Source organism: Scomber japonicus, chromosome 6 (genome assembly GCF_027409825.1).
Source record: "Scomber japonicus isolate fScoJap1 chromosome 6, fScoJap1.pri, whole genome shotgun sequence".
In the NCBI taxonomy this organism is placed as follows: domain Eukaryota; kingdom Metazoa; phylum Chordata; class Actinopteri; order Scombriformes; family Scombridae; genus Scomber; species Scomber japonicus.
The window spans coordinates 36718865-36732676 of NC_070583.1; the positions used below are offsets into that span (position 1 = coordinate 36718865).

General features: G+C 43.1%; 2 protein-coding genes across 2 annotated transcripts in view; one reads left to right on the top strand and one right to left on the bottom strand.

The window, feature by feature from the left end:
• The window catches only part of rnaset2l (ribonuclease T2, like), a 17006-nt gene extending 15824 nt beyond the window's left edge, over positions 1-1182 (bottom strand). The window contains exons 1-2 of the mRNA XM_053320313.1: positions 1163-1182; positions 1-74 (exon numbers count right to left, since the gene is read on the bottom strand). The exon at positions 1-74 is cut by the window's left edge and continues 105 nt beyond it. Coding sequence (XP_053176288.1) covers positions 1-69 — 69 coding nt within the window. The 5' untranslated portion in view covers positions 70-74; positions 1163-1182. The remainder of the gene's footprint in view (positions 75-1162) is intronic.
• Positions 1183-6009: 4827 nt separating this feature from the next.
• On the top strand, positions 6010-13348 carry LOC128361013 (cytochrome c oxidase subunit 7A1, mitochondrial). The gene is made up of 4 exons (XM_053321585.1): positions 6010-6126; positions 11385-11471; positions 11700-11784; positions 13142-13348. Exons 1-4 carry the CDS (start codon positions 6112-6114, stop codon positions 13195-13197), a joined length of 243 nt encoding a protein of 80 aa, XP_053177560.1. The 5' UTR covers positions 6010-6111; the 3' UTR covers positions 13198-13348.
• The last annotated feature ends 464 nt before the right edge of the window (positions 13349-13812 follow it).

A 13812-nucleotide genomic window follows, 5' to 3' on the forward strand; every position in this document is an offset into this window, starting at 1 on the left:
GTGAGGAAGCAGGAAGAGAAGCAGAACCGCAGGACTGAGACTCACCAGCAGGGGCACAACCGAGCTCATCGTACCTGATGACATCATGCATTATTAATACATCATAAATACATGACATCAGAAATACATGACATCATAAACATATTACATCATAAATACATTATAATGGGTTAAAAGGTAAGCATATGGTATATAACTGACCTGACTGTTAAAAATGGTGAATATGTCATATAATATAAAATATAGAGAAAAACTGATCCTTCCTCCCTTCCTCCCTCTCTCCTTACTCCCTTCCTACCTACTCCTTTCCTTCCTTCCTACCTACCTACTCCTTTCCTTCCTTCCTCTCTCCTTCCTCCCTTCCTCCTTACTCCCTTCCTACCTACCTACCTACTACTCCTTTCCTTCCTTCCTCTCTCCTTACTCCTTTCTTCTTTCCTCCCTTCCTTCCTTACTCCTTTCCTCCCTCCCTCCTTACTCCTTCCTTCCTTCCAACCTACCTACGTACTCCTTTCCTTCCTATCAACCTACCTACCTACTCCTTTCCTTCCTTCCTCCCTATCTCTAAACATGTATTAATCTTACTCCTTCCTTCCTACCTACCTACCTACTCCTTCCTTCCTTCCTTCCTCCCTCTCTCCTTTCCTCCCTCCCTCCTTACTCCTTTCTTCTTTCCTCCCTCCCTCCTTACTCCTTCCTACCTACCTACTCCTTTCCTTCCTTCCTTCCTACCAACCTACCTACCTACTCCTTTCCTTCCTTCCTTCCTATCAACCTACCTACCTACTCCTTTCCTTCCTCCCTTCCTACTTATCTCTAAACATGTATTAATCTTACTCCTTCCTACCTACCTACTCCTTTCCTTCCTTCCTTCCTCCCTCTCTCCTTACTCCTTTCCTTCCTTCCTTCCTAACTCCTTCCTTCCTTCCTTCCTTCCTTCCTATCAACCTACCTACCTAGTCCTTTCCTTCCTCCCTCCCTACCTATCTCTAAACATGTATTAATCTTATAAAGTATTATAATACTAGAGATGTTGAAGGAGTGACTTTACATAAATAAAATACATAACTCACTAAAAGCACTTTGAGCTGTATTAACTTTACTTTGAAATGATACACAAATAAAACAAATCAAGTATAAAATAAAGCTGTTAGAAACTCACCGTCGAGCTGCTGCTGCTGCTTCTCTGCTTCACATCACAGAAATAAGAAGTGAGACTCCAGACAGGAAGTAGATCGTACGCAGCTGCAGGTGTTCAGAGGAACGCTTCCCTCTACTCACCAACCTGCTGATCACTTACTAGCTTTCCTTCCTTCCTTCCTACCTACCTACTCCTTTCCTACCAACCTGCTGATCACTTACTAGCTTTCCTTCCTTCCTTCCTACCTACCTACTCCTTTCCTACCAACATGCTGATCACTTACTAGCTGTTTTAACGTTACTAATGAAACTTTGAGCCTGAAGCTGAAATGTAGCACCTGTCCATCTTAAAAAAGGTAAAGATTATTTTTGGCTGCAGACTGAAGGAGGTTTCCTTCCTTCTCCCCTCTTTCTTTGCTCCCTCCTCCTTCCTTCCATCCTTCCTCCCTTCCTACTTACTCTTTTCCTTCCTTCCTTCCTACCTACTCCTTTCTTCTTTCCTCCCTCTCTCTTTACTCCTTCCTTCTTACTCCTTTCCTCCCTACTCCTTTCTTCTTTCCTCCCTTCTTTCCTACCTACTCCTTTCCTTCCTCCCTTCCTTCTTACCTACCTACTCCTTTCTTCTTTCCTCCATCTCTCCTTACTCCTTCCTTCCTTCCTTCCTTCCTTCCTACCTACCTACCTACCTACCTACCTACCTACCTACCTACTCCTTTCCTTCCTTCCTTTCTTCCTCCCTTCTCAGTCTGAATCAGTTTGGCCTTTACAGCTGACCATACCTACTCCTTTCCTTCCTTCCCTCCTTACTCCTTCCTCTCTCCTTACTCCTTTCTTCTTTCCTCCCTTCCTTCCTTACTACCTACTCCTTTCCTTCCTTCCTTCCTCCCTCCCTCCCTTCCTACCTACCTACTCCTTTCCTTCCTACCTTCCTCCCTCTCTCCTTCTCCTTTCCTTCCTTCCTCCCTCCCTACCCACTCCTTTCCTTCCTTACTACCTTCCATCCTACCTATCTCTAAACATGTATTAATCTTACTCCACCTGTCCATCTTAAAAAAGGTAAAGGATTATTTTTGGCTGCAGACTGAAGGAGGTTTAAACGAGTCTCTGCCGGCTGGACGTCACCAAACCGATGGCGTAGCTTCACATTTATGTGATTCCAGCTTTAGCTCACACTGAAAACACTTTACTATGTTTATTTCACAGCTTTACTGACTCATATTCTTCACATCTCCATCTCTATATTCATATTCTGTGTCTCTACCGGAATATCTTTACATGTTGGAGCCAGGCAGGGAGTTCTGGTCCTCTGAAATGAGGCCAACCAGGAAGTAACTTAGAACTGCATTCTATCAAAAGGCCACCAGGGGGCGACCGTCTCTATACAAGTCAATGGAGAATTCACCAACTTCTCACTTGATTTCTAACCTCAGTAAACGTTTTCAAAATGTGTTTATGGTCTCAATCGCTAGTTTAAAGCCTTCTTCAATGCAGTATGATGTTCATTTGGGACATTTTGGCCTCCCTGATTTTATATGTGACGATAAAGCAGGGTATGCATTAGGGCGTGGCTACGTCCTGATTGACAGGTTGATTGCCCAATGTCCTCGAGATAGCAACCTCCCCCTCGCAACCATAGCAACCTCCCCGCTCCGCCCATGGCTCCGCCTCATGCCCATATAAGTAGAATCCATGTTTTTATTTTTCCCAGCATGCACCTGAAATTTTCAAGATGGCGCTGCCCAGATTAGAAACTATTGGCTTCCAAGCAGCAGTCCACAAACCAATGGGTGACGTCACGGATGTTACGTCCATTTCTTTTATACAGTCTATGATTGGAGGTGAATCACATCTGAGATATGAGAGTGGAAACACCTTAGCAACCGCCTTAGCAACAACCTTCGCAACCGCCTTAGCAATCACCTTAGCAACAACCTTAGGAACCGCCTTAGCAAACAACCTTAGGAACAACCTTATGAACCACCTTAGCAACCATCTTAGCAATCACCTTAGCAACAACCTTATGAACCACCTTAGCAACCATCTTAGGAACCACCTTAGCAACCATTTTAGGAACAACCCTAGCAACCACCTTAGGAACAACCTTAGCAACCACCTTAGGAACAACCTTATGAACCACCTTAGCAACCATCTTAGGAACCGCCTTAGGAACCACCTTAGCAACCACTTTAGGAACAACCCTAGCAACCACCTTAGGAAACACCTTAGCAACCACCTTAGGAACCACCTTTGCAACCATCTTAGGAACCACCTCAGCAACCACCTTAGGAATCACCTTAGTAACCACCTTAGGACGTCTTCACATCATCCCGTGCCGACAGGAACACTGCAGGAGACCGGCGGCCTCTGTGTTCAGTTCTTATTTTTCTCTTATTAGAAGTCTTCTTCTGCAAATGTTTGCTCATATTGTGTCAGAGGCCTTTATAAAAGTTTCAACATGTGACTTTTGTGTGAGAAGCTGAACACAATGGGAACATATGAAACCACATCACATCACATCTCTGTTTATGAGTCACAGCAGCTGAGTAACAGAGACAGGAAGAGATGCGTGTGGCACAAACCTTGTTTTTCATTCCCAGAACAATGTGTCTGAGTTTTAATTCACTGGAAACTAACTTTCTTATCTTGAGTTAATATTATCTACGTCCCCGCGCCAAATAAACAAACCACTGGTGGAATCACAAGAAACTAACTAGAAACTTGAAATGAGAAATGGTCCTTTTCGCACGATGAGTCCTTTGGGTCAGCGAGCTTTAATGCTGATGTTTCCTGATTGATCTCAGAACTTTAACCCTCCTGTCGTCCTCCCGGGTCAAACTGGCCCCGTCTCTTTTGACTGTTCCTTCATTCCTTCCTTCCTCCCTACTCCTTTCCTTCCTTCCTCCCTCCCTCTCCTTACTTCCTTCCTCCCTCCCTCTCTCCTTCTTCCTTCCCTCCCTCTCTCCTTACTCCTTCCTTCCTTCCTACCTACTCCTTTCCTTCCTTCCTACTCCTTTCCTCCCTTCCTACCTACTCCTTTCCTTCCTTCTTCCCCTTCTCCCCTCTTTCTTTGCTCCCTCCTCCTTCCATCCTTCCTTCCTCCTTTCCTCCCTCTCTCCTTCCTCCTTTCCTCCTCCCTTCTTTCCTCTCTCTCTCCTTACTCCTTCCTTCCCTCCTCCCTACCTACTCCTTTCCTTTCCTCCCTTCCTCTCTCCTTACTCATTTCTTCTTTCCTCCCTCCCTTACTCCTTTCCTCCCTCTCTCCTTACTCATTCCTTCCTTCCTCCCTACCTACTCCTTTCCTTCCTTCCTTTCTTCCTTCCTCCCTTCTCAGTCTGACTCAGTTTCGCCTTTACAGCTAACCATACCTACTCCTTTCCTTCCTTCCTCCCTCTCTCCTTACTCCTTTCCTCTCTCCTTTCCTCCCTCTCCTTACTCCTTCCTTCCTTCATTCCTTCCTACTCCTTTCCTTCCTTCCAGAGCCGATATTCACACAGTAGCTTTTTAAATCAGACTTCCTAAATCTAGAAGTATAAAATAAAAGTAATAAAAGAATAAAAGTGTGATATATAATGAGAGTTTTCCACATGGATCAGTGGTTAATAATAACTGAGCCTCACTCAGTTTGGCCTTCACAGCTGACCATACCTACTCCTTTCCTTCCTTCTTTCCTCCCTCCCTCCCTCCCTCCTCCTCCTTTCCTTCCTTCCTTCATTCATTCATTCCTTCCTTCCTTACTCCTTTCCTCCCTCTCTCCTTACTCCTTCCTTCTTTCCTTCCTACCTACTCCTTTCCTTCCTTTCTTCCTTCCTCCCTTCTCAGTCTGACTCAGTTTGGCCTTTACAGCTGACCATACCTACTCCTTTCCTTCCTTCCTTCCTTCCTTCCTCCCTCCCTCCCTTCTCCTTTCCTCCCTCTCTCCTTACTCCTTACTCCTTTCCTCCCTCTCTCCTTACTCATTTCTTCTTTCCTCCCTCTCTTACTCCTTCCTTCTTTCCTTCCTTCCTCCCTTCCAACCTACTCCATTCCTTCCTTCCTTCTTACTTCCTTCCTCCCTCTCTCCTTACTCCTTCCTTCCTCCCTCCCTCCCAGGAGGTGTGAGTCGACACAGTGAGAGATATTCACACAGTAGCTTTTTAAATCAGACTTCCTAAAACTAGAAGTATAAAATAAAAGTAATAAAATAAAAAATAAAAGTACTAAAAGAATAAAAGTGTGATATATAATGAGAGTTTTCCATATGGATCAGAGGTTAATAATAACTGAGTCTGTGTTCTTCCAGCCTCACTCAGTTTGGCCTTTACTGACCATACCTACTCCTTTCCTTCCTTCCTTCCTTCCTCCTCCTTTCCTTCCTACATACCTACTCCTTTCCTTCTTTCCTCCCTCTCTCCTTACTCCTTCCTTCCTACCTACTCCTTTCCTTCCTTCCTTCCTACATACTCCTTTCCTTCCTTCCTCCCTACCTACTCCTTTCCTTCTGTCTTTCCTCCCTCTCTCCTTACTCCTTTTCTTCCTCTCTCCTTACTCCTTCATTCCTTCCTTCCTTGCTACCTACTCCTTTCCTCCCTCTCTCCTTACTCCTTCATTTCTTCCTTCCTCCCTCCATTCCTTCCTACTCCTTTCCTTCCTTCCAGAGCCGATATTCAAACAGTAGCTTTTTAAAACAGACTTCCTAAAACTAGAAGAAGTCATCAGGGAAACATAAAAGTAATAAAATAAAAAATAAAAGTATTTGATATATTATTTAATAAAAGTTTGATATATAATGAGAGTTTTCCACATGGATCAGTGGTTCATAATAACTGAGCCTCACTCAGTTTGGCCTTCACAGCTGACCATAGTTTGGCTAAGATTCAGAAACTTTTATACTGAGTGTGTGTGTAGTTGTGTGTGTGTGTAGTTGTGTGTGTGTGTGTGTGTCCTTGTCAGGGTGAAGGGAAATCTGCAGCTCGTCTTCACAGCGCCACAGACATGAATCACCTGCTGGTAAATATATATATCTTTCTTTTTGTCTCTTTTAGTTTCTAGGAGGAGAAATTTAAGACGAGTCGGAGAGATTAAAAAAAAGAAAAGAAAAAAAGAGAAGCTCGATCGGACAGATGGTGTTTGTGTGTCGGAGGGAAATACGGGAGGGTGACCTTTGTACTCTGAAGGGACAGAAGCATAAAAGGTTTAACAGCAGCCGAGTGTGTGTGTGTGTGTGTGTGTGTGTGTGTGTGTGGAGGCTCGGGGTCAGACGAGGTAAAGATATGATCTATATATAAACATCTATAGAGACACAACATGACGACCTGCTAGACAATACAGAGCAGCACGTACACACACACACACACACACACACACACACACACACACACGTACACAGAGAGAGAGACACACACACACACACACGTACACAGAGGACACACACAAGTTTTTACTTGTTTACAGGTAACAAAATAAGAAGTTAAAGTGATTAAAAAATTAGAATATTTTACCAGGTTGAGTTGATATGGTGTTAGGTAGGAAGGAAGGAAGGAAGGAAGGAAGGAAGGAAGGAAGGATGTAAGATCATGCCAAACTAGTTGATATGGTGTTAGGTAGGAAGGAAGGAAGGAAGGAAGGAAGGATGTAAGATCATGCCAAACTAGTTGATATGGTGTTAGGTAGGAAGGAAGGAAGGAAGGAAGGAAGGATGTAAGATCATGCCAAACTAGTTGATATGGTGTTAGGTAGGAAGGAAGGAAGGAAGGAAGGAAGGATGTAAGATCATGCCAAACTAGTTGATATGGTGTTAGGTAGGAAGGAAGGAAGGAAGGAAGGAAGGATGTAAGATCATGCCAAACTAGTTGATATGGTGTTAGGTAGGAAGGAAGGAAGGAAGGAAGGAAGGAAGGAAGGATGTAAGATCATGCCAAACTAGTTGATATGGTGTTAGGTAGGAAGGAAGGAAGGAAGGAAGGATGTAAGATCATGCCAAACTAGTTGATATGGTGTTAGGTAGGAAGGAAGGAAGGAAGGAAGGAAGGAAGGAAGGAAGGAAGGAAGGAAGGAAGGAAGGAAGGAAGGAAGGAAGGAAGGAAGGAAGGAAGGAAGGAAGGAAGGAAGGATGTAAGATCATGCCAAACTAGTTGATATGGTGTTAGGTAGGAAGGAAGGAAGGAAGGAAGGAAGGAAGGAAGGAAGGATGTAAGATCATGCCAAACTAGTTGATATGGTGTTAGGTAGGAAGGAAGGAAGGAAGGAAGGAAGGATGTAAGATCATGCCAAACTAGTTGATATGGTGTTAGGTAGGAAGGAAGGAAGGAAGGAAGGAAGGATGTAAGATCATGCCAAACTAGTTGATATGGTGTTAGGTAGGAAGGAAGGAAGGAAGGAAGGAAGGAAGGAAGGATGTAAGATCATGCCAAACTAGTTGATATGGTGTTAGGTAGGAAGGAAGGAAGGAAGGAAGGAAGGATGTAAGATCATGCCAAACTAGTTGATATGGTGTTAGGTAGGAAGGAAGGAAGGAAGGAAGGAAGGATGTAAGATCATGCCAAACTAGTTGATATGGTGTTAGGTAGGAAGGAAGGAAGGAAGGAAGGAAGGAAGGAAGGAAGGAAGGAAGGAAGGAAGGAAGGAAGGAAGGATGTAAGATCATGCCAAACTAGTTGATATGGTGTTAGGTAGGAAGGAAGGAAGGAAGGAAGGAAGGAAGGAAGGATGTAAGATCATGCCAAACTAGTTGATATGGTGTTAGGTAGGAAGGAAGGAAGGAAGGAAGGAAGGAAGGAAGGAAGGATGTAAGATCATGCCAAACTAGTTGATATGGTGTTAGGTAGGAAGGAAGGAAGGAAGGAAGGAAGGAAGGAAGGAAGGAAGGTGTTTTATTGACTATTTACTGTTTTTAATCAAGTTGAATTATTTGGTACAAAGTTTTTATGGTTACACCATTTTCACATTTTAACCCTTTAAATTTAAACTAAACCACATTTTAACTAACTCTACCACTTTTTATTGTTCCTGAGATAAAACAAACAAAAAAAAATGCTTCGTCAAGAAAAAAACATTTGTGTTTGATCAGATGTTTAAAATCTTTATTTAATGACTTTTTTTAACATTTAAAGCAAACGAGAAAATAGTACGATGCGACTTTTAACTGAATTTCCAGAGAATCTCTTCTTCTTCTCTTGTGTGAATATTTGGGGATGAAACATGTTGAGTGTGACTGGCTCAACAACGGTAATCACTAAAACCTGATACTATTGAATTTAAACAAACCAAAACCCCCAAAACCAAAAAGTGTTGCCATGTGGTGAACACGATTATCTCTTCCACAGAATCAGGACATGTGTTTAATATTTATACTGGCTAGTTTATCCTCTGTTTGTGTGTTTGTGTGTGTGTGTGTGTGTGTGTGTGTGTGTGTGTGTGTGTGTGTGTGTGTGTGTGTGTGTGTGTGTGTGTGTGTGTGTCTCAGTTTGTCAGTTTTTATGTGTTTGTAACAACGGAGTTAAAGCTTACGGTTGATCAACTGCAGGCTGTTTGGCACTGTGGTTATATTTATAACACACACACACACACACACACACACACACACAGAGGCACATACACACACACACACACAGAGACACACACACACACACACAGAGGCGCACACACACACACACACACACACACACAGAGACACACACACACACACACACAGAGACACACACAGAGAGTCCCGTCTTTGCCTCGTGATAGGTCAGAGCTGGTTGGCGCTGAGTGTGTGTGTGTGTGTCTCTCTCTCTCCCTGTGTGTGTGTGTGTGTGTGTGTGTCATGCCGGCTGTCAGAGACCTGAAGTGACCTTGGTCCAGCAGCGTAGAGGAAAGTCATGCAGAGAGTTAAAGAGACAGACGCTGAACTCTAAACCTGCAAACCTAACACACACTGTGTCATTGAGACTTTACTGTTCTGTTTTAACATTTAAAGTCCGTGTAAAGTAAGAATAAATATGTGTTCTGAGTTTGACATACCACAGAAAAGTGTGTTGTTAACCACCCTGCCAAATTTGAATGATTAAAAAAAATCAGCAAATATATTAAATTAGGCTTCAAAGTTGTGTAAAAATCAGCCTCTTTCTCTGCTCCCAACCGCTGAAGCCCCGCCCCCTACCAACTGTCACCTGTCAATCAAAGTCACCACCTCTACCAGAAACATGGACGCTACGTCTGAGAGCTTTCTGCTGCTAGCTCAGCTGCTAGCTTGGTGGCTAACTGGGCTACTAGCTCGGCGGCTAACTCGGCTACTAGCTCGGCTGCTAACTCTGTTGCTAGCTCGGCGGCTAACTCAGCTAACTGGCTAACTGTAGACTGTAGTAGTAGTAGTGTGTGCTGAATGTCTGCTGCTCCTAAATTATAGAACGAGCTTCCTTTAACCCTCGCGTCATCCTCCCGGGTCAAATTGACCCGTCTCTTTTGACTGTTCCTTCTTTCCTCTTTAATTTTGCCTTCCTTCTTTCCTTCCTTCCTTCCTCCCTCCTTCCTTCCTTCCTTCCTCCCTCCCTCCCTCACCTTCCTTCCTTCCTCTTTCCTCCCTTCCTCCTTACCTTCCTTCCTTCCTCTTTTCATCCCTCCTTCCTTCCTTCCTTCCTCCCTCCCTCCCTTCCTTCCTTCCTCTTTTCATCCTTACTCCTTTCCTTCCTTCCTTCCTCTTTCCTCCCTCCTTCCTTCCTTCCTCCCTCCTTACTCCTTTCCTTCCTTCCTCCCTCCCTCCTTACTCCTTTCCTTCCTTCCTTCTTCTTTCCTCCCTCCCTCCCTCCCTCCTTACTCCTTTCCTTCCTTCCTTCCTCTTTTCCTCCTTTCTCCTTTCCTTCCTTTTTTCCTCCCTTCCTCCTGTCCTTCCTTGACCTGAGCACAACAGGAGGGTTAAATATGAGACAATCCTCCTCGCTGTTACTCCCTGGCTTGAACTCTGCTCCTGTTTTAGTGTTTTATGGTTTGTTAATTCTTAGTATTTATTTCCTGTTAACAGTTTTATGTCTCTGTGTTGTTTCATAGTTTTATGTTCAGCACTTTGCTTCAGCTGTGCTTGTTTCAAAGTGCTTTATCAATAAAGTTGAGTTTAATCTATTCTGAAATGTATTGACTTTTTAACCCTCCTGTTGTCCTCAAGTCAAGGAAGGAAGGGAAGGAGGAAGGGAGGAAAGGGGGAGGAAGGAAGGGATAAGGAAGGAAGGGAGGAAAGGAAAGGAAAGAAGGAAGGGAGGAAGGGAGGAAGACAGAAGGAAGGGAGGGAGGACGAAGGAAGGAAAGGAGGGAGGAAAGAAGGGAGGGAGGAAGGAAGAACGGAAAGAAGAAGGAAGAAGGAAGGACAGGAGGGAGGGAGGACAGAAGGAAGGACAGGAGGGAGGGAGGACAGAAGGAAGGAAGGAAGGAAGGAGGGAGAGAAGAAGGAAGAAGGAAGGAAAGGAGGGAAGGAAAGAAGGAGGAAGGAAGGAAAGGGGGAGGAGGGGAGGAAAGGAGGGAGGAAGGGAGGAATAAGGAAGGAAAGGAAGGATGAAGGAATAAGTAAGGGGAGGAAGGAAGGGTGGAAAGGAAAGAAGGAAGGAAATGAGGGAGGAAGGAGGGAAGGAAGAGGGAAGAAAGGAAGAGGGAAGGAAAGGAGGGAATGAAGAAGGAAGGAAGGAAGGGGGAAGGAAAGGAGGGAGGAAAGAAGGAAGGAGGGAGGAAGGAAGGACGGAAAGAAGAAGGAAGAAGGAAGGAAGGATAGAAGGACAGAAGGTTGCCGATCAGTCGGCCGTCTGCTCGTAGCAGCAGGAAACAGAAACGCTCGAGCATCGGGGGGGAAGAAGGGAGGGGGGGGGGGTATTAACGTTAAGTTGGTTTAAAAGTGACAGTTTTATAATATATTATAATATATTCTGGTTCTACAGAAACTACTGGCAACCACATGACTGTATGCAATGCAATAAATAAAAAAATAAATGAATAAAAAAATAAAAAAATAAATGAATAAATAAATAAATAAATAAATAAATAAATAAATAAATAAATGAATAAATGAATAAATAAATAAATAAATAAATAAATAAATAAATAAATAAATAAATGAATAAATGAAAAATAAATAAATAAATAAATGAAAAATAAATAAATGAATAAATAAATAAATAAAGTGAGAATAGAACCATGTATTGACTCTGCATCCTGGCTGAGGTTCTCTGTGTATCTCCTCTGTGTCGTAGCTTCAGGTTTATATATTTCAGTCTCTTACTCGTTTCTGTTTCTTTGTTTTGCAGAAACTTCCTGTTCTGGCTCGTCGTGCCTTCAGCACCTCGACCAGACAGCTGACTAACAGAGTCCCAGAGGCCCAGAAGATCTTCCTGGTAAGAGAACCCTAACCCTCCCACCCCCCCAACCCCCCTAACCCTCCTAACCCTAACCCTCCTAACCCCCCTAACCCTCCTAACCCCCCCAAACCCTCTACTACTACAAAAAGTACTACTACTACTACTACGAAGCAGATCTTGTAACAGTCGGTATGAACAGGAAGATTAAACCCGACTGATCCTTTAAATGAGTTCTGGTAACTTCTTCTTCTTCTGTGGTTCCAGGCGGACAACGGCCTTCCTGTCCACATCAAGGGAGGAACGACTGACGTCATAATGTACCGGATCACCATGACGATAACCCTCGCAGGTAACACGTCACACTATAGACATCCATTAATGTACCGGATCACCATGACGATAACCCTCGCAGGTAACACGGTTCACTATAGACATCCATTAACGTACTGGATCACCATGACGATAACCCTCGCAGGTAACACGGTTCACTATAGACATCCATTAACGTACTGGATCACCATGACGATAACCCTCGCAGGTAACACGTTCTCTCTATAGACATCCATTAATGTACCGGATCGCCATGACGATAACCCTCGCAGGTCACTATAGACATCCATTAATGTACCGGATCGCCATGACGATAACCCTCGCAGGTAACACGGTTCACTATCTATCCATTAATGTACCGGATCACCATGACGATAACCCTCGCAGGTAACACGTCTCACTATAGACATCCATTAATGTACCGGATCACCATGACGATAACCCTCGCAGGTAACACGTTCTCTCTATAGACATCCATTAATGTACCGGATCACCATGACGATAACCCTCGCAGGTAACACGGCTCACTATAGACATCCATTAATGTACCGGATCGCCATGACGATAACCCTCGCAGGTCACTATAGACATCCATTAATGTACCGGATCGCCATGACGATAACCCTCGCAGGTAACACATTCACTATAGACATCCATTAAGCTGGTTGGCTCTACTACTACTGCAAAAAGTATTACTGCAAAAAGTACTACAACTACTACTACTACTGCAAAAAGTACTACTACTACAAAAAGTACTACTGCAAAAAGTACTACAACTACTACCACTGCAAAAAGTACTACTACAAAAAGTATTACTACTACTACAAAAAGTATTACTACTACTACTACAAAAAGTATTACTACTACTACAAAAAGTACTACTACTACTACTACTACTACTACTACAAAAAGTATTACTACTACTACTACAAAAAGTATTACTACTACTACTACTACTACTACTGCCTCTACAAAAAGTACTACTACTACAACTAGAAATACTACTACTACTACTACTGCCTCTACAAAAAGTACTACTACTACTACAACTAGAAATACTACTACTACTACTACTACTACGACACAAAGTGCTACTACTACTGTTCATGTTCATGTAAAATCATGTTGTCATCATTCTATTAAATATTGTCCTGGCCATAAATCAGATGAATCAACCTGAAGGGTTAGCAGCATTTAGACTGATGGGGGTTAATGAACGTGAACGGATGCTGAGACTCAGTGCGTAAAGTTTAAAACAACAAATGAACCAAAAACCCCAAAAAGCTAAAACAAAAACCTGATATGAAAGTGTTGCCAGGTGTTGAGACTAAAATAAAAGGTTCTTCTTCTGTGGTTGTTATTTCTGTCTTGTTTAGGAACCTGCTACTCTCTGTACTGGCTGCTCTACGCTGCCATGCCTCATAAGAAGTAGAAGAAGAAGAGAGGAGGCTCGTCTCCCGCATGCAGCCGGACGCTCGGCTCTCTAATGTTTGTTGTGTACGTTTCTTTGATTTCATCATCATGACCTCATCATGTAAAACTTTAAAAACTGTTAAAAGACTTTAAATCAACTCTGCAGAGTTTCACTTTGTCTGTGTCTGAACTTCCTCATGTGGAGTAATGAAAGTTACTAGTACTAGTACTTTACTGTAGTACAGTTAGAGGTACTGGTACTTTACCCTGGTACAGTTAGAGGTACTAGTACTTTACCCTAGTATAGTTGGAGGTACTAGTACTTTACTGTAGTACAGTTAGAGGTACTAGTACTTTACCCTAGTACAGTTACAGGTACTAGTACTTTACTGTAGTACAGTTAGAGGTACTAGTACTTTACCCTAGTACAGTTAGAGGTACTAGTACTTTACCCTAGTACAGTTAGAGGTACTTGTACTTTACTGTAGTACAGTTAGAGGTACTAGTACTTTACTGTAGTACAGTTAGAGGTACTAGTACTTTACCCTAGTACAGTTAGAGGTACTTGTACTTTACTGTAGTACAGTTAGAGGTACTAATACTATACTGTAGTACAGTTAGAGGTACTTGTACT